Source organism: Calliopsis andreniformis, chromosome 1, assembly GCF_051401765.1.
Source record: "Calliopsis andreniformis isolate RMS-2024a chromosome 1, iyCalAndr_principal, whole genome shotgun sequence".
Lineage (NCBI taxonomy): Eukaryota > Metazoa > Arthropoda > Insecta > Hymenoptera > Andrenidae > Calliopsis > Calliopsis andreniformis.
In genome coordinates, this window is record NC_135062.1 from 6,540,620 (window position 1) to 6,562,934 (window position 22,315).

Here is a 22,315-nt window from a genome sequence, read left to right on the forward strand (position 1 = left end):
AAATCGCAGAGGACGCTCGAAAACCAGTGGTTTCTCGAGCCGTCGGTAATTCAGAACGTGAGACACGAAAGTCCATTCTGTATACTCGTCTGTGTTATAACAAACTTATTTCACTAAGCAAATAACAAAATTTAAATACAAGTTTTGTAATAAAGTAGAATACTGAAAAGTTCAACAATTCTCACTAGGTAACTCATCAATCGATAATACAACCTACAATCGGCAATCAGCAATCGGCAATCGGCATGTAATTACTCAATTACCACTAGATGTAAAGTTCACAAAACAAGCTTTTAATACCTTTAATTTGTGTTGTTATATAAAGGAAAAACTCGTACTGAACAATTCAAATTACACTCAATTGCATGAAAAAATAAGTATAATAAAAAATCGTTTTGTAAGTATAAATACCATTCGTAAATCACTCTTCTTCTACTATGTCCCGCTAAGTAATTCAATTGTACTGTCTTTTAAGCACTCCTATAAATATTTATGTTAAGCGGCTCTGGAAATTGTTTTTATGTAGAATCTCCATATTATAAAATTATCATCCGCGTTTACCAAAGACGCGTATTATCGATTCCAGTTGATTTGCTGGAAACATCAATGATCTTGCAATATGACCAAAGCACAGACCAATAGCCGTGCGAGTATCGAAGAATCGTGTATCCCAACATCATCGGACTAACGATCCGTTGAACGACTGACTCTCACCTGAAACAGTTGCGATTCTGCCTTCGTGACTCGTGCACGTGTTCCTCTAGCGTCTTTTGAGGACCAAAGGTGCGCTTTTCTTCGAACATTAAAAGGAAAAAATAGAAAATTCTTGCGAACGTATGTAATTACATTTTATCGTTACATTTCCGAGTTACAACTTTCGAGTGATATAAATATTTTGAAAAGAAATCAAAATGTACTTATAGTGTTACTAGATAAAAATGTCAGGAGACAGTAATAGAATCATAGTTTCATGTATTCATATTTTAATACGGTGAAATTTCTCATTTCTTAAGGCACCCTAAAAATTGATTAAAATTCTCGTAACTTCAGTCTTTTTTCTTGAAAGTTCGAATTATAGAACTATAGATTTATATTTTCAATAATGATGTATGTGCTGGATCACCGGTCGAACCACACCGCATGAGACATGTTAGTTCACGAAAATAACTCTGAACGACGCATTTTGTGACCCATACCTACGAACCTTTTTCTAAAAGGAAATAACAAATTGACTAAAGTTACATTTTTTAACCTAAGTAGTGACAAACGAGCATGCGTTTGATGCATAAGCTCACATAGTATTCTTTGTAACGAGTCAATACGTAAATATTCGTGTTTTAGAAACAGAAAGAGCGTCACTTATCACGCAATTTTTTTGAACCGCTTCGAAATGAGGTACCAGGGCCTCTTGTGGTTCTTGTTGAGCTGTGTTTGCCTACTGGAGCTCGTTGCAGCCGAGGTCCATGCACCGATGGTGAAAATAAAAAATGGCACGTTGACGGGTTTGATTATGAAAACCAGACGTGGGAGAGAGTTCACGGGCTTTCGGGGAATACCTTACGCGCTGCCACCTCTTGGAAAACTCAGATTCGAGGTGAGACTAGTATTTAAATTTCTAAAACTCTATTTTCACATTCATTATAGCAAATTAAGATTGAGTATCATTTAAGTATCATTTTTTGTTATGTAAATAGTCTGCATTTGTTATTTCTGTTTTAGTAAAATTGAATTATTTTCGTTTACTTGATTTTACTTCATTCGTCAAAACTTTGTACAATTTCTGTTTTGGTGGAAAAATAAAAAATTCGTGTCCAACGATGTCTCCTTGAGAGTTGGAAAAATTTAAATTTTAGTGAATTCGTGTATTGTTGAATTTTTTTATGAAATTCTTATAGTAATTTAAAACCTCGTATTATGGAAAATGTAAATGCTACTTGTTAAGTAGCTCTTTGGATACTGAAATCTTTGTAAATTAAATTTCGTATATTTTTTGATTGTGCTACATATAATGAAATAAATTAAAATTAAAAGAATTAATGAAATAAATTACAATCAAAGTAGGGCAATTTTGAAAATGTAAAATGTTCATTTATCTTTGCTAATCCTTCTGTTCCATATTTAAATACAATTTGTATTTTTAATTAAATGTTTTTAATACTACAGTGTTTTATCTGTAGAATGAAAATATTTGTAATTCAAATATTTTTATTATATTAGTATTTAATCTAATTTAATTTAATTTTTAATTTTATTCTGAAGGCTTTGAATTTGGCTTATGTAAAATGTGGTTTCCTATGAATTATGGGTCTCTCATATGTAGATATGTAGACACATTGAGTCCGTACCTTATCTCTATTTTCAACCTTTCAGAGATGACATTAATAATTTCTTACATTTATTCTACACAATTTTATGCATTTTCAGGACTCATATAACATAGACTACTATGTTCAGTTTCTTATGATAAATTTTACGCCTAAAAACAACGCAAGAGTTTTTAGTGTAAATAATAAATCTTCGAAAATTTCATTGAAAAAATTGATTCAACAATAGTGTATAGGCATTATGAACAGATAGAGACAATTAATGATTCACCTTTTTTGAGAATAACAAATTAAAATAAAATTCAATTTTTAATTGATATCAGTTTCATATACATAAAAAGGATCTACGTATATTTCAATATAAAGTATACGCAATAAGCGACTGTATCGATAATTAGCATTTCGTCTAGCATTTATACGTAGAATATTCCATTAAAATTTCAGTAGAATATTCTTGGTCACCACGGACAGTCAAGTTTCTCCAACAATTATGAATAGTCTTGAAGAGAGATGAAAATGCTTTGGCCGTATATATGTAGAGAGACGTCCAACGAATTACATAAAAGATTTCCCAACGTTTCGCGATATTTACTTTTTCAATCGTTCTACTGCAAGGTTAATAAAGAAGACGTTCACCGAATACCTGACAAGCTAATTCTTTCGTAACACCGTATTGAAACTTGTAATAAAAGAACTACACATAGTTGTTTGGAATTACTGACATTGTTCGTAAAATAACTTTGAAGTAATTGATTTCATTCTTGTTTCGAAGCTTATCGTTCTGTGTCATCACTTCCTTGACTAATTTTATTTTACACATACGCTGCACTTTAATTTTAATTTCAAATAAACTATATCAGTGCACGTTCTTCCTGTTGGTAATCATATGATTATTATCAGCACCTTCGGAAAACCTACCATGTGGAATTGTTAAGCAAGGAAATCCTTCTAGAAACTAGTCTTCTTTTTAATTGAGAAACAAACAACCTGTTTTCGTTAATATATCCAGTGATGTAATTATACATTCTATTACGAAAGTAACGGGAATATATTAAACAGCCCTCACAAGTTGCTATAAAAAAATCGATTTTTCTTCTAAATAAACCAGGTCTAACTTCACGGGTCGACTAACTTTCTGACTAATCACACTTACCTTGTTACTTATTCCTGACCTTAATCTGTACAAAATATTTGCATACTAGCTGCGTAAATATGCCGACAATCGTATATAGATTACTAGTTACAATTCCAATTCTTAGTTCGTTGAATAAAAACTAGATTTTCGCAAGTTACTTACTAGGAAAATTGATTGATGTCACTTTTTATCACTTCGAATTGTCTGGATTTCGACTTTGGGAACAGTTAGAAAATGAAAAGCAGATGGATATATATTTATTTCACTCCAAACTGACGACTACGGCCTTAGGCATTCAGAAAAATTTTAACAGAAAAATTGTATCAATATATACCTATAATTGGTTAGAAAAAGATTTTAAGATTGTTTTAGATTCTTTTACTATCGAAATATACTAAACCCTTTAGCTTTGCGATCTCTAATTTGTTTGACAGTGTTTACTGACAAAGAAACTTTTTTTTCTCATTAAAGAAATTTTTTTCTCAACATAGCATACAATAGTTTCTGAACTAAACTTAGGGTGGAGGACATTACTCTCACGTCACGTGAAAGCACGTCAAATATTATAACAAATTTGTTTCATATTATAGCAATGTAGGTCTAAAACAAGAGAAAAATCTCAGCTCACACTATGGATTTGCTACATTTTTTATTCATTTATTTTTACGTGTAAATATTGTAACCTTAAGTATTAAATATTCATAACTATTTAGGCTGTAGATTTTTATACATTTATGGGAAATTTGAATTATTCATTTAATAAGTACTCATATAATATGCGAAAATGTACAAAATATCAAAAGTTTCATATACCTACCTTGTAATACCTGAAGGATGAAATAAATTTCTGATTAAGTCCCACTTCTCTAGTTGTGTTCTAGAGAATAGAAATTTGCACAAACATTTATAATAGACTATCAGATATTTAATGTACATACTGATAAACTTGTTACACCCGCTGATAGCCACCAAAACCAGCTGCAGCATGGAAGGGAGTGTTAGAAGCAAAAGAGGATGCCAATATATGTGTGCAGAGGAACATTTACACCTATCAGGAGGAAGTCGTTGGCGATGAAGACTGTCTTTATCTAAACGTCTACACTCCAAAACTGCCCACGAAGGAAGATGAGACGAAAGGGGGCTATCCCGTTATGATCTGGCTTCACGGCTGCGGATGGATTTGTGGTGCGGGCCATTCAGAATTTTACGGCCCAAAATTCTTGCTTGACCACGATGTGATTCTGGTTACAGTAAACTATAGGTGAGGAACTCGTCTTTAAGAACGAATGGCACGTATTTCGTAACAACCGACTGACATGGTATAATTTCTTGTAATTTTACTCTGTTATTGAGGATATTCTCCTTTGAAATGATAAATAAAATGAGTAAAAGAAAACACATAAGTGCACTATTCAAAAGTAAAAATTCATGTCTTCATTGAACTTATAGAGTTACTGATAATAAAAATAACTCTACTGTCTATTAAAAATATCAATGAAATCATGTCGAATATGATGTTCCTTGGACTATTTTTAGTAACATCACATAAAACACTGATTTACCAAATTTAGAGGTACTGAATTTTATTAAAATATCACTGGACTTATGTTTATTGACATTTTTATTGGGAAGATACGAGAAACTATTAATGTCACTTTTACTAAAAGATCAATGAGTAATACAATACTTTATATATATCTTTACTACCAAATTTTCAAAGTATGGGAAGCTTCGAGGACCACTTCGAATGAGATACTATACGAAGTGTCAGGTATCCTATTAAATATTTTACTTTAAATACGATCTTACAGACTTGGACCTCTAGGATTCTTGAGCACAGAGGATACAGTGTGCCCTGGAAACAATGGATTAAAGGACCAATCACAATCCATTCGATGGGTTCACGAAAATATCGCCGCCTTTGGTGGTGATCCAAATCGAGTGACTATCTTCGGGGAGAGTGCTGGAGGCGCCAGTGTTCATTACCATATGATGAGTAACTTATCTAAAGGTCAGTCATTTTTTTATCAAATGTACCGCATATTCAACATGCATCCAGATAATGATTCTGAAATTTATGAAAACCAGACTATGAACATCGTTACCTTATCACAGACACTAACATTGCGATATTTAGCAGACTTCCACGGGAAGATATTCTTTAAAACATTTTTTAATGGATGCATTAAGTAACTCGATAATGGTTGCAAGGCTCATTTGTGAAATCGTTAATAACTTTGCATTCATTATTACAAACAGTAAAACTTCAATATTCGAAACTAACCGTTTAACAGACATAGCTTAAACTGATATTTAATTAGTAGAGAGTATAATTTATGTGTCTTTTTATTTCTTTCAATAGATGCAATAATTTCATAATACAAACAGATATAAAGTTAATACTATTAACTTTATAGCAAGATTTGCATACATCTTTTACATTTGAAATTAATTCAAATTTATGAATGTCAGCACCAGTACAAATAGTTTGAATAAATTTACATAGGTACTGTACGTACTGTAAAATTAGTAACAGAAACATTCCATAGCTGCTAATAAATATTTTATGTTTTCATGCATAATAAGTATATCATTACTATATGCGCGGTATTGATTACATATCTAGTTTGATTGAATAAATTAATTGATCCAACTGTTCGAAAGAATATTATCACACGACTATACTTAAAGGATGTCGTTGAGGTCCGAAAATAGTCACAAATCTTATGCATTGCAAATTAGTTTTACGACGACATAAACTACGCGCGTGATGGTGATAAGCACCGCCAACTCCCTTCGAAACATACAGTATATGTATCAGTACAAGTATAGTACGCTATTATGTTTCTAATATGTTGACAATTTCATACTTCGAAACCGGTGTTACATTAATCATGACATAATTCTTCCATTCAGACAAGTTTCATGAACAAGGTTTTACAACAGATACCAATTACGTACGCGTGCACGTAATACAAGTAAATTATCGTCTATCAGAATTCCCACATGCATCCACGATGCATTCGAAATGAGCTTTATCAGGAAAAATAGAATCTGGGAAACACCTCAGTCAAGACTATCCAAGGTCGAAGTGTCAAACGTTAGAGAAGTGTCCAATCACGTGCCTTCGTTGAATAAACCCAGAAAATGTGCTAGAAGAGATGCCAAACAGATTTCCAATATTTTATAAAGAATGAACTTATATCGTGAAATTTCGTTCAATGGTAGCCGTTTTAAAAACACTTAAATGCATAGCAGAACAGATTTTGCTTTAACTTAGAATGACCTATTTCACATCCTACATAAATTAATTGATTTATCCATAAGTTGAACAAACATAGTATTAAAAGAAACTTAATTTTGTTTCGCATACAGAGAAAATGTGTGTAAGTATTTGGAACATTATTTTATTTTAAAAATTTTAAACAACTTAGAAGTATTTAAAATGATGCACAACTAATTTGCTTTCAAGCAAAATTATTATTTCCTTGATTTAAAATGAAGTCTGCTGCAAATGTATTAATAATTAACTAATAACAAGAACTGTGTTCATAATATGATTTTCCGCGTCTGATGTGGTTTCAAAATAGGACTTTTCCACCGTGCGATTTCTCAAAGTGGCAATGGCTACTGTCCATGGGCAGTCGCGAGACCAGGTTCTCCCAAGAAAAAAGCCTACAAGGTTGCTGAGCTTTTGAATTGTCCAAAGGATTCGAAGCAACTCCTCGATTGTTTACGTGCCAAGAGTGCCGCTGAAATTATCAAGACGGATCGAACTTTCCAGGTAAGTGCAACTATGTTTGACAAAAAATATATACTAGCAGCATGCTTTAATATTTAACCGTTTCGCTGTCCGTGAGACATATGTGGGTCACGCTAGCAATATCTTATGACGTGCTCAAGGAGCCATTTGCAATAGGTACACTGTTACTTTTTTTATTAAAGAGAAAATAATGTTTACGTAACTAAGTAAACATTACTAATTTCTGATATTAGTACTTGCGACAAAGATTAAAGTTAGAAAGCAAATATTTGAAATTCTGTGAACTAAATTTGAACACTGTGTCACCCTCTATGGTCCAGGGTATGAAAATGGAAAAATACAATAGAAAATCAGTTTAACTGTAGTAACAGTTCACTTAAAATATTGTTTCACTCTTAAACCACTGGGATTGGGCCAGAAAGGGTTAAAGGTTTCTCATTATTAACGTGAAATAAGAGCCTTCAAATCAGATTCGAGTGGGAATGATTTCATCGTGAATTGATTTACTGGCTTGATCGAGAAAATGTTTAGAATGCTTGAGAAATCGAAACTATGTATAAGTTCTGGAATTACAAGTTTTCCTAGCGATCAACCGCCTTTCAATCTCACATAGCATACTTGCCAAGTTGAATTGCTGTTCCCTGTAATCTGTACGTCATTCGTCCGCTCGTATTATATCATTTGCATAGCCATACGTTACCCATATACACCTCTTGACAGCTGGTCAATTAGCCAGCTTCATGATCTGTCCAGTTTATCTGCTTTGGGTTAATTGTAAGACGACACCGACTGTACTTATACATGCATGTGCATGCACTGCGATTAATAAACTGATAAAACTGAATGTCCTTGAAAAGACATTGTAAACACTATTAAACTAAATCCAGACTTTCGAGTGCAATAACATTTCTTTTCTAGAAAATTTAGATCATGATTACGTGCATAGTTTACATAGGAATGCAAGTAAATACTTTTAGGTCACACGATATGAATTCTAAATAACGATTTCCTGTGTTGAGGGGACTTCCATTTCCTAAACGGTTTCTATGAAAATATACATTATAGCCGGTTTAAATGAATATACTTAATTATTTTTCCAACTACTGAAACATGAAGAAATCGTTTATGCAAAACTGTGTTCTTAAAGCAACAATTTAAATACAAATTTAATATATTAACTGATGCTGAATTTAGTGAATCTACTAAAAATTCTATTACTTCGATAATAACTCCAATATGAAAAAAAAAATTATTTTTAATTCATTTCTGTATTTATTTTACGATGTTCTATAAAGGTGACTGTTCAGTGTCCTCTTCTAGTTAGCTAATGCTATAATTTTCTGTTAATACTAGTCATAATTCTATACATTAATGTTACTTACAATGATGTAAAAATTGTCAGCCATAAAAGATAACATGACAGTCAACTTGTTAAACACTTTATGAAGTGACTAAGTATTTGTAGAGATTACAATATCCATTTTATTGTTGTATATGGAATTGCATAATTGTTATTATGCTTGCTTATTGTGCGCTTGAAGATGGATAAAACAACCAACACATTTTGCTTCCAACAAAAAATCCGACTTTTTTATCCACAACATACATCTCACTTTCTACCTCAACAATCATTTTTATTTCATTGAGAATTCTTCACAGATGTAGCTTATATATTATGTCAAAAACTTATCTAGAGTCAGAACTCTTAATTCATAATTTTTTTCAATCCACTGTATCATTCTTTTCCACCTCTGTTGATCTTCTTTAGAATTAACGCTGACACGTTCTATCGGGGAAACCTGTGCTAATGAGATTTATAACACACGTTGAAAATTACACAAGACAGCAAACCTTGACATTGACATTAAACATTCTATGTTCGTGTAGCATATTCTGTAGGCTATTATGTTCGTAATTTGATTCTTATTACATAAGGATGTTGAAATATGAAGTAGGTGAAAAAGTAACCATGGCAGCACACGATTTCATAACTTTTAATTGCGCTCTTGGGCAACATTCGTCACGTTCTTGTAGTTATGACTACATGTAACGTGCTTCCTACTGCCGTTAATTGGAGCAGTTTTGTTTCGAGCGCCAGGTCTGATAAACCAATATTCGTTGTCTTAAATACATTTTTTCAATCGCCATGACTGTGCAACTATATGAAGCAGAAATGTATTAGTCGTGAATATTAGTGCTGCATGAGAATGAAGACAAGATAACATTTGTAGGAATATTGTCTTGTTCTTAAAAAATCTTGAAAATTTATATATTATCCTGGTCTTGGTTGAAAGAATCTTATACTGTCTTGGTACTGTGTTGATCTTATATCCAATTTAAAATACAATTTATTAAACTAATAACAGATAATATAATAATAAATAAAATTTGGAAACTTATTTTAATTTACTCGAGATCATAATTATTTATTAATTGCAAATTCTCTTTTATCTTCATCTATATTAAAATTTATTTAAATTACGTTTCGTTTCATTTTGAATGGAATTTATTCATGTACTCGTATACCTACATATATGTATTTAGAACAAATATATGGTATCTCAAAGTGTAAACAAACTTGCATCTCGTATTCTTTAATGTAATAGTCGTACTTATAAACGTAATCATTTTACTCGTTAATTGGAAAACAGTGTATTTGAGTATATTTTTTCCTGAATGCTTACCGCTCAAGAATGATAAAAAAATAACAATAATGATAAACAAAAACTCGTATCCTACCTGAATCTAAATCAGTCTAGAAACTAACAGAACAAAAAAATATCGCATTAATTATTCAAAAGCATAAGGTATGATAGCCATCGAAATAATCACCTTCCAGTAGGATCAACAACAAACCCAGCTTCTGGAAAAACCAGTTTTCCATACGTGTATAGGCATGTTCATTCACGCGTGCATATTACATTCGAAATGAAGATCGACGTCCATCTAATGACAATAACTTCTAGTCATGGCGTAAGAATTTTTCATCGTCTTGTCGCGAACATGCCAAGCGAAAATGAAACTTCCGCCAATACGTTGATCGTAAAATGATCTGAGTTTCGTAGTAGAGTAGTGAGTTAATACGATTGAAAGTGAAAGCGTACCTATAGAAAACTAGGTGATAAATCGGTCTTGTCCTTCGTGGCATAGCTTTTGATAATTTTTTTAAGGAAATTGAATGGAAATACGAAGGATACAAAAGACTCTTAACACGCAACGATAGCCATTGTCTTTTGGTAATGTAATGGATTGCCATTACGCGGGTACGTGTAGTACAGTGCAGGATTGAAAAGCTGGACACAGGTACCTGTACTTTGTTCAACGGCTTGGAATCTTAATTAAAACGATTTCATAGGAACTCGTGCACTTAATGAAGTTATAGAAATCTTATTAGGTTATTATAATGGCTCTACGATATGCTGCACTATACAAGGTATAACAAGTGTACGTTGAAATATTCTAAGGAGTGGTAGGGGAGCTCAAATGGAACACGAAAGTGTCCTATAATCTACTGTTCGATCTGCCTCTATTTTGCAATAATGCATTGAAGTTAATATACATATATGTTAAATTAATAATCAGAGGATTTTGCAATTTTAGAGGAACATGAATGGAGCAAAAAAGACTGAATATATTTTGTTGTATATCTTATGGTGTAACTTTTATAAAGTTTTGTAAATCCGATATTCATTTACTACAAACAGCTCGAATTTTCATAGTTTTATAAAAGTTAAATCATAAGAAATACATTAAAATGTATTAAGACTTTTTTGATCCATTCCTGCCCCTCAATGCGTCTCTAAAATTGCAGGATCCTCTAATTGTTAGTTTAAGATATAGATATATTAACTTTAAGACATTATATTTGCAAAATGGAGGCAGATCAAACACTATATTATACGACATTTTATATTCCATTTTAACTCCTCTACCACCCCTTAGAATATTTCAACGTATACTTGTACACCCTGTATGCTTGAAATGTTATACATGGTTTCTCAAGACCCTCTTTTTATTAACTAAAAACTTTGATAACAGAAAATAAATAATATGTATTATATTTCTCGTTAATTTAAATTCAGCGTTAGGCACACGTCTTTAAACTATAGGAACGCAATAATCTGAATACATATCTTTCACATTTCTAGCAATAAGAAACGTTGACCCTTTGCGAAAAAGTATCTGCAGATAACCACTTCAAATCCTTTGAAATTAAATGGTTCCGTTTTTTAACCATTTTTTTTTAAAAAGAGAAAATCCTGAAATCATTTTTTGAACCGACGATTTTGAGCAATTTATATCTTCAAAATTGTCTTAAATAAAAATTCAGGTTACTTCATTGAACAGCTTTTATACTATGAAATTCTTAATTTCAACAGTTTGCACTACAGTCAAACTCAGCAATCAGAAAATTAAAGATCATCATCGATTCATTCACCGTCAAATATAAATTACAAACTTGAATAACAGATCTGCATTTTTACATTTAAGTAACATATCACACAAATACAAAAAAAAATAAGATACAAATTACTCGATCTTCCATTATAGATTATTCATTATTTATCAGAAGAGAAACGTATCAAAATATATCTATATAAAAGTGTTAAAATTTTTTAAAACATCTAATTTTTTATTACATAATCAACAGATATTCAATTACTGCCCAATGATACCCTTCAGGCCAGTAATTGAACCCGAACACCCTGGTGCTTTCTTAACAGAGGATCCAGCAATTGCATCAAAGAATGGCCGCTTATCAGACATACCATGGATGACAGGAGTCACATCAGAAGAGGGAGCTCTTGTAGCACCAGGTACTCACAAATATTCTAACGCGCGATTAATCTCTGCACTGCTGCATTTTACTCACGTTTATTAGCTTTCTTAAATACCCTAAGCGATTACTATATCGTAAATAATGTTTTACCAGGACTGTATGGAAGGAACAATGGAGAAATGATTAAAAAGCTGAACGATGAATTCTTAGATCTCGCTCCTATCACGCTATTGTATGAAGAAACTTGTCCCACCGATCAGCATAAGCAAGTAGCCTCTAAGATACGTGAATTCTATTTCGGCAAGAAGCCAATCGATAATTCTACACGATTCAAGGTTATTGATGTGAGTATAATTCATTATAAAAAATATTGCCCATTTTTTTTACTGTATAAAACAGATGTCCAATTTTTCACAAATACGATTTAAATCCATTAAAAATAAATGCAAAATAAAAAAAATATAATATCTAAATAAACTCTCTTTATTTTAATAATAGCACGATGATATAAAATGAGAAATATTTACATTTTCTTTATTATTCAATGTACAATATTTTACCCATCCTGGACTCTGACGTTCCTCCGCGTCGCAGCAGACATACTATGTTTTTATAGAGTATAACATATGTTTCATGATTATTATAATGTTTCACAGATGTACAGCGATGCCTGGTTCACCTACGCTGCTAAAAGGTCGGTGGTCGACTACCTCGACAAACAATCATCTCCTGTGTATTATTACTATCTAGCCTACCACGGAACTGCATCATTCAGCAAGATATTCGGTGACACTAAGAATGACTACGGCGTAAGTCATGCTGATGAACTTCAATACCTGTTCCCTGTTGGCGAACAGCTGTTCCAAGATACACCGTTGAGTAAGGAGGACCACAAAATGGTTGATATAATAACAAGCTTGTGGGTCAACTTCGCTAGTACTGGGTAAGATAAATACATCATCGTTAAATTTAAAATTTTAAACCTTGTCTTTTACGATTATTTCACCGTGTCTGTTTTCTAGTATTCTAATGAAGTGCTTGACTCATTAAATATTCGAAGCATGAGTTGCTTTTGATATATCTATTGGTCAGATTTCTCAATTTAAAACTCATTTGGAAGTCAATGTTTCAATACTATTTAATTAGTGTTGCCCAAAATTATGTTGCTATTTATTTAACCTTCAACCGAAAAATTATTGTTATTCTAATGTAAAAAATGATTTAGGTTGCTGTTAGAGTGGATGCGTTTTTTGACGAACTGGTGTTCTGACAGCTATATCTGAATTTATCTCGCTCGTACGATAAATAGTTCAGACATATTCATCAGGAAACGCATCCACTGTAACCACAACCTTATAGAGGTACAGTAAAATCTCGATCAATTGAATTTCAGTTATCATATTATAATTTCTTTTATTCGAAGATAATTTGGCGTAGTGATAATAAAAGTACAGTAGAACATCGATTCAGATTTGAACTATGTTTTAATAGTACTTTATCGTAAAATCTTAAATAATAGAATCAGCTATCGATTGAATGTTTTAGATATGAGTATTGTAGTATTGTATTCAGTCAGTTAACGCTTAGCACATCAAGATAGGGTCACTCATATAGTTCAGATATAAATTTTCAGGAATTAAAATTCGGAAAATTGAAATAAATATATAACAAAACTTAGAAATTTGAGAATTTTAGAGAATTCAATAGTGTCGAAAAGATAGTATTAGAGCCCTTGAATAACTTTACCTTGGCATCTTCAGATTTGATCAAGGTCATTCAACATCTACATAAAAAATTCATAACTTCTTGGTTCATTACTCTATGTAAGTTACTCTTAGGTATTCTTCATAGTAAACACTAAAACTTAAGATTGCATAAATGGAGTGACCCTATCATACCAATTAAAAATTAAAACTAACTTCGAAATCCTGAAAAGTATAAAGAATAAACAGAAATTTGCTAATGTATTATGTATCTCCTTTGGATCACATAATCATTCTTGCACTTACTTTTCACTAAAATCATAATTTATATAATTATCAAACTTACTTGCCCCCCTCCCTTTCAACTTATTCTTAATCTACTATATAAGATTACCACTCTTTCACTTATTTACTTTCTTATCCACTTTCACTTATAGTCCCAGTGTCACAAGGCGCTTACAAAACCATCAAAGTGTATAATTATCTTCCAGCAATCCTACACCAGAGATTTCGAAGCAGATCCCCATCAAGTGGAAGCCCGTAAGAACGCAAGCCCTCGAATATCTGCACATTGGACAAAATCAGCTTCAAATGGCAGAGTATCTGAACCGTGACAGAATGGATTTCTGGGAACGTTTGCCGATACGACCAGATTTGAGCGAGAGCAGCGAACGTCAACAACAAAAAGACGAATTGTGAATACCCTTTCACGAAACTGCCTTTACTGCGACTGCACGCGTCATCGCGAATCGTAAAATTTAACACAGCCGAGAACAACATAAATCGTATCTCCTAAACCATTACGTTTCCAAGCTTCATTTCCTTCATTCAGCAAAACGTTTACAGATCACACGAAAACACTATACTCATATAACGAGGGTATTCAAATAGTGTCTCTTTTTTACCCACTCATAAAGCATACAAGTTATGTAGGCAAGGTTAGGCAAAATCCTCTAAAGCTAGTTTCTCTCTAATATTGAACATTCCATGGAATTTTATTTCTGGAGTGGGAATGTCGTTGCAGGTAGACACTATCTACTCATTCGATCATAAATTTGCAATACAGGGATATGCAATAATACATAAAATAAATGTGAGCTTTTCACTTTTCTTTTTGTCGTTTCTGAGTACCTTTCACTGACTGTCCTTTAGTGCTAGAAAACAGTATGGGTTAATGTAATCAAATGTACAGTAAGTTCTACTCGTTTGAAGCGTGTATAAGTGAAGTTAGCAAAAAAGTACTTAATGCTTTAATGCAAATACATCATGTGTGAGAAAACATACGGTTGGGCGTACGCGTCTGTCAAGTGTGTAATTAGTCAAAGTGATAATGGAGTAACTCACAGAGGCTTAAAGAAAGGGGTACATTGACGCATTCAAACTGTAAACACAACTTACTTGTTGTATCGACATTAAGGAAAATGGAGAAAAGTTAGGCAGTAAAAGCTAGAAATGTGGCAGATAAAAGAAAGAGATTTAAAAATAATTAATGTTCCAACTTCTGAGTTACTGTAGATTTGTGTTAAAACGCAAGATATTTTTTAGTTAATTATATAATTGCAATGGAATTAATATAATCTATGGACTCTCTCTCTGTAACATTATTGCATGTCTCAGAATTTGATCTCGAAGCTAGAAAAACCATTTTGGATACAACTTCGTCAAAACTTTTTGACAGTATGAAGAATTTGATACTTCTCTAATTCCAAGACAAAATGATATAAATCACGTATTTTTACTTTTTTGAGAAATTGTTCAAAATTTTCCACCTCATTTATGTATTACGAATGTGTATTTCAAAATACTCTCGTTCTTTAAGAAGAACTCCTTCACTTCAATTTTATTAAAAATACAAATTCTATTTTGTAGACTTCAATTAAAACATAAATTCAAATTCATGAAAAATGTGACTTATACAGGTTGTAACAACTGTAGCCTTCGATATTTTTTTAGGGATGATAAGATATCCATAGTGGGGCACAAAAGTCCTACCCTCAGATGTGCCCTCGTTTTGCAATAATAATACCTTCAAATTAACACACTTATACGCTAAATTAACAATCGAAGGATTCTGTAATTTCACAGATGCATCAAAGGGCAGGAAGAGAGCAAAAAAGTCTTACTACATTTTGTTGCGTCTCGTACGGTTTAACTTTTATAAAACTTCAAAGATGCAAGATATTGGTAGAAAATGTAAAATTCCCCTCAAAATATCGATGACAGACGAAAGTTATATTTGCTACACCTTATAGACATCATTTTGTAAAACACTCTACTAATAGTAATGCAGAGTATATATGTTTTAACCAACCAAAAAATATTAACAAAAGAATATTTAATTACACGTTTTAATTTCTGTCACGTTTATCCGTCATCCTGTCTCTATTACAACAAGTTTCACGTTACATTGCATCGTAAGAATGCTCAAAATCGGAGGCTCTAACTCATTGACACGACCACTTCTAACGGTGTATACAAAATGGCAGTTCGGTACAATAAACGAGATTATCTTTTTTTCGATTTTTTCTTTTCCTTTTTATCCTTTCGGACTTTTTTGGCGGGTTTCTCCTTAACACTAGACACAGGCGTTGGCATCGGTACCTCCTCTGGCAAAGGTATCTCCAACGCCATACAAGCAATCGAATAATTCTCGGGATGACAGCTCTCGAAACATTGATACATCATGTCTTTCGCCCCTAGGATTCGGTACGGGATTTCTGAGAGTTTCTTAAATCCCAGCCTCTCGGCTGCAAAAGTCAGATTGATATTAAAGAAGGACCAGTCCCCTCTCACGAAGCCAAGCGAAATAGGTTGACTTTCACTTCGTGGACGGCGAACCAAGATACATTACCGATCGTCTGACTAGCGCCGGAAGTAAATTCACCGATGCATGCAGATGTAACCGCGGTCCCCTGAGCTACGCAAGAACGGAGCAACGCTGTCCCGACGCCTTTTCGTTGATGATCTGATTTTACGCAGATAATGTCGACGCATATCGATTTCTCTGAATGCACTGCCTCGTAGTTCATAGCGTTGGCGATGGCATAGTTCTTCAACATCGTTATTTTTCGCAACCCTTCGCCCTGATACGTCTAATCGAAATGTTGATTCCTTTAACTCTGTACGTGATGTGTCTCGGTTTTAGCACAGACACAATTGTTTATGATAAGTATTAAACTTTTGTGTTATGATAACCAGTTAGTACACTTATGGTGTCAATTACAGTAATTTACAAACTTGTTCATAAAAGACAAATAAATTTTTACACGTTTAAATTCAAAAGACATATTTCTTGTATGAAAATTAAGGAAACTATATAAGAGTTACACGTGAAAACTGGAAATGAATCAGATGGAAGAAAAAAGTACTGTACAGTGATTTTAATGATTACTAATATGCATCTGGAAGCCAAACTGATTTGTTTTTTTTTTGTTATGTTTCCGGAGAACAAAAACAACTGTATTTGAAATGGTTTATGGTATTAAACCTTCTTTATTAATATATGGACTATTGCAAAAAAATTCTTGTTATTCCTATTAATATTTGTGACTTTCAAAGAAATCAAGAAACCCACCAAGAATTGTTTAATGACTTTCTTATGCTACCTACTTGCAAATCTGTGTTACTTTACAGTTGCAGTTGAAAGTTTACATTTTGCAACATGTAGTAGTAAAACGTATCGTAAAAAAACTACGAAAACTTTTATTACAACCTACTATTTGGAATATCGGAGCAAACGGTGGTTACCAAGTAAGTAGTTATTCAGATGCCTATAAGTTGTGAGTATTTCAAGTGCCTTCTTTGTACAGAGAGAGTACAAAAATCACTAAAAAACACTATATGACTAAACATTTTATACTTTTGAGTCACTAAAACATTATTATATATAGAATGGAAACATGATAGCCCAAGGTTCTATTGTTCTCTTGAGATAACTATAGACAAATTACTGAAAATAATAATAATGAATCTGAACCATTCTTCGATAGTTAATATTCTCTGAATTTATGGATTAATAATTATTTAGACAGTAACTAATTAATCTATGAATTTTTCCTCTGGCAGTTAAGGTGACTCTAATGCCTATGACTCAAGAAAATCATAAAGTCAAGAGTGAAAGTAAAAAGTAGGAAAATAATTTTCAATCAAACCTAACAAAATAAATGAATGTATTTTAATAACTTAGTGTTTATCGATAGATAAATCACTTATAATTATAACATTCTCAATTTGTGTAGCACCATGAATCGACTGCTGATGAAGGTACCCTATTGCTCTAACATTAGTTAATCGAATTGTAAGATTTAAAGAAATTTTACACTAAATTATTTATATTCTAGATTATTTGAACGTAAATAAAAACCAATAGTACTGTTTATAATAATACCTCGATTGGAAATCGTCGTTCAGATTTCTCCAAAATCGATGCGATGAGAACTCCAACAAATTCCTCTGTTCCTTCTTTAATAGCACAGAGACTGAACTTACTATTCATTTTGCCCAAAATTATGTTCATATAAGTTTTAATAGATACAGCATCCTCCTGCAAGCCAACAGTTTTGGCCAGCGGTTCTGTTTGACAATAGTAGGTCTGCAACATTCAATCTGAATTTATAGCTTCGTCAATTAGGCCACAATTTTTAAAAATCTATCCAACAATCAATATTCACTGTCGATATGCATATTTTAGTATTTATCAGGTAACATCATTAATAATATTGATAATCCTTCGATTTACTTTCGTGCATATTCAATGATAGATACATACTACATACAGAATGTTTGATTCTGTAGTCGAAAGACAGACGACGAAAAATTTAAAGGGTGATTCAAGGCATTAAAATGAAATGAATATTAAGAATAATAAAATTACGTTTGAGAATTTCGTTTATTAATTATAAGCATTTAATGAAAGCAATGATGACTATGGAATAAAAACAACATTACGATGATCACTATCGCAAGCTTCGTATTAACAATAGTACCATTTGATATCCCAAATTTCAGACAGGTTTTACATTTCCTTTATTCTGAATGTTCATCTTATTTTGATGTCTAGAATCATTTTTTAAATTTTCTTCCATGAGTACTTGAACATGTTGTATAAACAATACTGAATACTTAGTTAACAATAGACATGAATGATCTAAAATTAATAGAAACTTTATCAATTAGGAAGCTGATTCATTTATACATTTCAACACATCTTCAATCCTTCATATAATGCGAACCAATGATTCGTTGTTTCTTTATCAGATGACAATAACGTATAGTAGTGGACTGATTATTTTTGTATAACTTTCAAACAACACAATTGAAACTAGAGAGCAGAGTACGTTTCCGATTAAAGTATTTTTCATGTGTAATAAACTGTACTTTGGGCGGTAATGTACTAGAATAAAGCGTAACGCTTGCACAAATCTGTCCAACTCAAGGCCAATTATTCGATAACCGCTCAATTTTCTTTCCCAGAATATAGTCGCTGTGACACTTTTCCCAATTAAGCTTGGCCTTTCTTTCCTGATTTTTGAAATATATTCATCCACTAAGAACAGGTCATCTTCCTTGAAGGAACTTCTCCTGCGAAACGGCGTCATCTGACTGAATCCGCTCTTGCGACCCAACATTTCTTTTGAATATGTGAAAGGAAATTTCGACAGTATTTTCTAATGAACTAGTATTAATTGATAATACACTGTGTATAGTGATGACAAATAATTTTAAAAGTTATCAGGTTAACAGGATAGCGTTAACAGAAAAAATGGCTGGCACGTGAACGTTGAAGTTACTTCCTATTGAATCGAAACTCTCAAAACGCTTCTCGAAACCCTTCAAAAATATTTTCATGATTGCTTTTTTAAATAACTGTTGGATTAAACTTCTAGAAAAACCGCAACTGTTAGGAAATTATTTTGTACAATACGCATGGAAATGCACATTCACTCATGTATTGAAAATTACTTATGTATTTATTAATAATTGTAACAAATAAGATAATTATAACGAAAGGAAATATATGTATAGATGCAATAGCTCATTAAACAGTTAAATCGAATTCGCGAAATATCGAAATTTCGCAGCAAAAGTTCTCATGACTTCACGCCAGATTATAAACCAACAAACATACTATTGTGAAAATGGCATTTATTTACACCTAACTTTATAACATTATGCTTTTACTAATTTCACAAATTAAATAGCTATATTGGCTATTTGGACTGTACGTACTAACCTCACGACACAGCATTTGTATTAGACCTTTTTAATGCAACTGAACATTTTCTACATTTCGTTTGGTAATTATGATATACACTCTTTTGAAACGTTTAGAAAATTATGCAGTTAAATTAAATAGCTAATATTTTAAAAACTTTCCACGTTACATGAACATCTGAAAAAATTCTACTAAATATTTTTTATCCTTTTTTTTATATTCCATTCATTCTGTACAGTTTGGAATCATATTAACTTTCTAGCCATAACATCCCCTAACTCTTTTGATCAGCGTGTTATTAAGTAACACAAAGATGGACCTCGACGAAAAGGATGAGCGCGCGGTAGAGATAGAACAGCGAATGAAAGCTCCCCTCGAGTGGGACACGCCACCGACTTGCAAAATCAAGGATCTGCACGAATCGCATTACGACGAAACGTTGCGTCTTATCAAAGTTTAGCCACGAAAACCAGTCTATGAATAACAGTACACAGTTTCACATATCGACTTTCTCGATCTCTTCGCATGTTCAGTATGACATGCCTCTATACTATAGATCGTAATCACGACTCATGTTTTCCACAGCACCACTTCTTTCGCGAGGAGCCTATGTGCATGGCGTCCTCGTTGCTGCAGGACCAACTATCCGTAAAGGAATACCTGGATGTCATAAGAACATGGATGAAAGACACAACGAGTTTAGTAGCTCTTAGCCCTGTGTCTGGTCGCGTGATAGGTACAGCCATCACTAGGATCTGTACTGGCTCGGAGAAAACGGATACTTATGAACGCGTGCAAGTACGTTTCAAAGAGTCTTAATCCTTATGTTAAACAGTTGTGTCGAGATTTTGTTCTAGGAAGAAACTCGAGTTCGACTGGGTAAATTTCAAAAAGTTTTGGTATTTTTATTATTTGGCATATTTACTATCCATATGTATTTCAAGTGTAAGATTTTGTTATCAAAAATATTGCTCAAATCGGCATAGTAAACGACATCGACAATTTTGGGCACTGACATAAGGATTAACTTGGTATCTGAAGGGTTCCTTGAGTAATATATTAACATTTCTTGATTCAAAACGCTTATAAGATGTCTAACAATGTATTGATGTAGGTCACAGTATTAAAATTAATTCAACTTTCAATATTTGATAAAATTCATGACTGGTTTATAAAATGAATTAATAAACTGAAACATTGTGGAATTTCTAGATGTACAGTGAGAGCCAAAGGTGAGTATGCACCTTGAAAACATAGAATGTATTTAACAATATGTTTGTGACTCACTCTATATCTGTGAAATGCTATAAATATCGTGTACTATCCATAATGCTACCAAGATCTTAGGTAAAATGCTATAGACAAGTAATAGTATAGAAACTCCATTTCTATAAAGTGTATACTGACTTTTAAGTCTTACTATATATTACTATCAATCAATTTTTATCATAAGACTTCAGTAAACCTACTATATTATGTTGTAACACGACTACATAAGGCGAACATTAATAATAATTCAAAATAAATTAACATAAAATACATATTATGAGCTGTTTTTTCACGCCATAGTGAATATTCAATTTGCATAATAAATAATTTCGTTTCATTAAAATCTTCACTTTCACCTTATTTTGATATCTAGAATCAGTAATACCAATCCATGTTCCAGATCTTCGAAGGGAAAACCCTCAAAAGAATTATGCACCTACAGAACACATTAATCAAGGAAACAGATGTGTATGAGAAATTCGGTCACGACAACTATTTGCGGATATACATTCTGTGTGTGCACCCGTCTTATCGAGAGAAAGAAATTGACATCACGCTTCTGGCTGTTTGCATGCAAGTCGCGATCACCTTGAAGATGCCAGCGATCGGTGGCGTTTTCACCTCTGGAGCCAGTCAATCACTAGCACGCAGCGTTGGCTATGAAATGCTCTGGGAAATACGCTATAACCAATGGATCATTGACGACCATGTCGTCTTCGATGACCCAGGCAGAGGGAACTACTCAGCTGCCTTTATGGGGCAATTGGTATCCCTGGAAGAAGAATCGAAAGACGAGCCAGCAGTGTCTACCGATGCAGTCGGTACGAAATAAAAAATTGGTATTGTTGTTCGCGACAGAGTTCCTTTTAAAAATTGGAAGACATGTTTAGATGAAATACAAGAGCGAATTTATAGGTTCGTTCATATGAAATGTCGTTTTTAAAAGTTTGTATTAGACGAATACCATGCATAAATTTTAAATTTTGATCAGAAGTTTACTGATGTACATATTTGTGGAATATTAACAAAATTTATAATACGGCTATTAGATTCTTATTACTTGATGTAAAAAATAATTTGTTGTGTACCTAAATACTAATAAGAAAGAGAGCATTAATACTAGGATA

The 22,315-nt window shown here is 32.7% G+C and overlaps 2 protein-coding genes across 2 annotated transcripts; both read left to right on the plus strand.

Moving 5' to 3' along the window:
• The first annotated feature begins 725 nt into the window (after positions 1-725).
• On the plus strand, positions 726-16,225 carry LOC143177824 (carboxylic ester hydrolase). The gene is made up of 9 exons (XM_076376090.1): positions 726-834; positions 1,342-1,594; positions 4,425-4,720; positions 5,271-5,470; positions 7,050-7,243; positions 11,874-12,039; positions 12,156-12,346; positions 12,659-12,945; positions 14,197-16,225. The coding sequence occupies exons 2-9, from the start codon at positions 1,391-1,393 to the stop codon at positions 14,402-14,404; spliced, it is 1,746 nt and encodes a 581-aa protein (XP_076232205.1). The 5' UTR covers positions 726-834; positions 1,342-1,390; the 3' UTR covers positions 14,405-16,225.
• Positions 16,226-20,232: 4,007 nt separating this feature from the next.
• On the plus strand, positions 20,233-22,020 carry LOC143182736 (uncharacterized). Its single transcript, XM_076383920.1, has 3 exons — positions 20,233-20,373; positions 20,505-20,717; positions 21,589-22,020. The coding sequence occupies exons 1-3, from the start codon at positions 20,233-20,235 to the stop codon at positions 22,018-22,020; spliced, it is 786 nt and encodes a 261-aa protein (XP_076240035.1).
• The last annotated feature ends 295 nt before the right edge of the window (positions 22,021-22,315 follow it).

Bases quoted from the DNA above. Each gene is read 5' to 3' on its own strand.
- LOC143177824 (XM_076376090.1), top strand. From the start codon at position 1,391: ATGAGGTACCAGGGCCTCTTGTGGTTCTTGTTGAGCTGTGTTTGCCTA. The intron at 5,471-7,049 runs GTCAGTCATTTT...GTTTCAAAATAG, and splicing joins GATGAGTAACTTATCTAAAG to GACTTTTCCACCGTGCGATT. The intron at 12,040-12,155 runs GTACTCACAAAT...ATGTTTTACCAG, and splicing joins GGGAGCTCTTGTAGCACCAG to GACTGTATGGAAGGAACAAT.
- LOC143182736 (XM_076383920.1), top strand. From the start codon at position 20,233: ATGGACCTCGACGAAAAGGATGAGCGCGCGGTAGAGATAGAACAGCGA. The intron at 20,374-20,504 runs GTTTAGCCACGA...TGTTTTCCACAG, and splicing joins AAACGTTGCGTCTTATCAAA to CACCACTTCTTTCGCGAGGA. The intron at 20,718-21,588 runs GTACGTTTCAAA...TCCATGTTCCAG, and splicing joins ATACTTATGAACGCGTGCAA to ATCTTCGAAGGGAAAACCCT.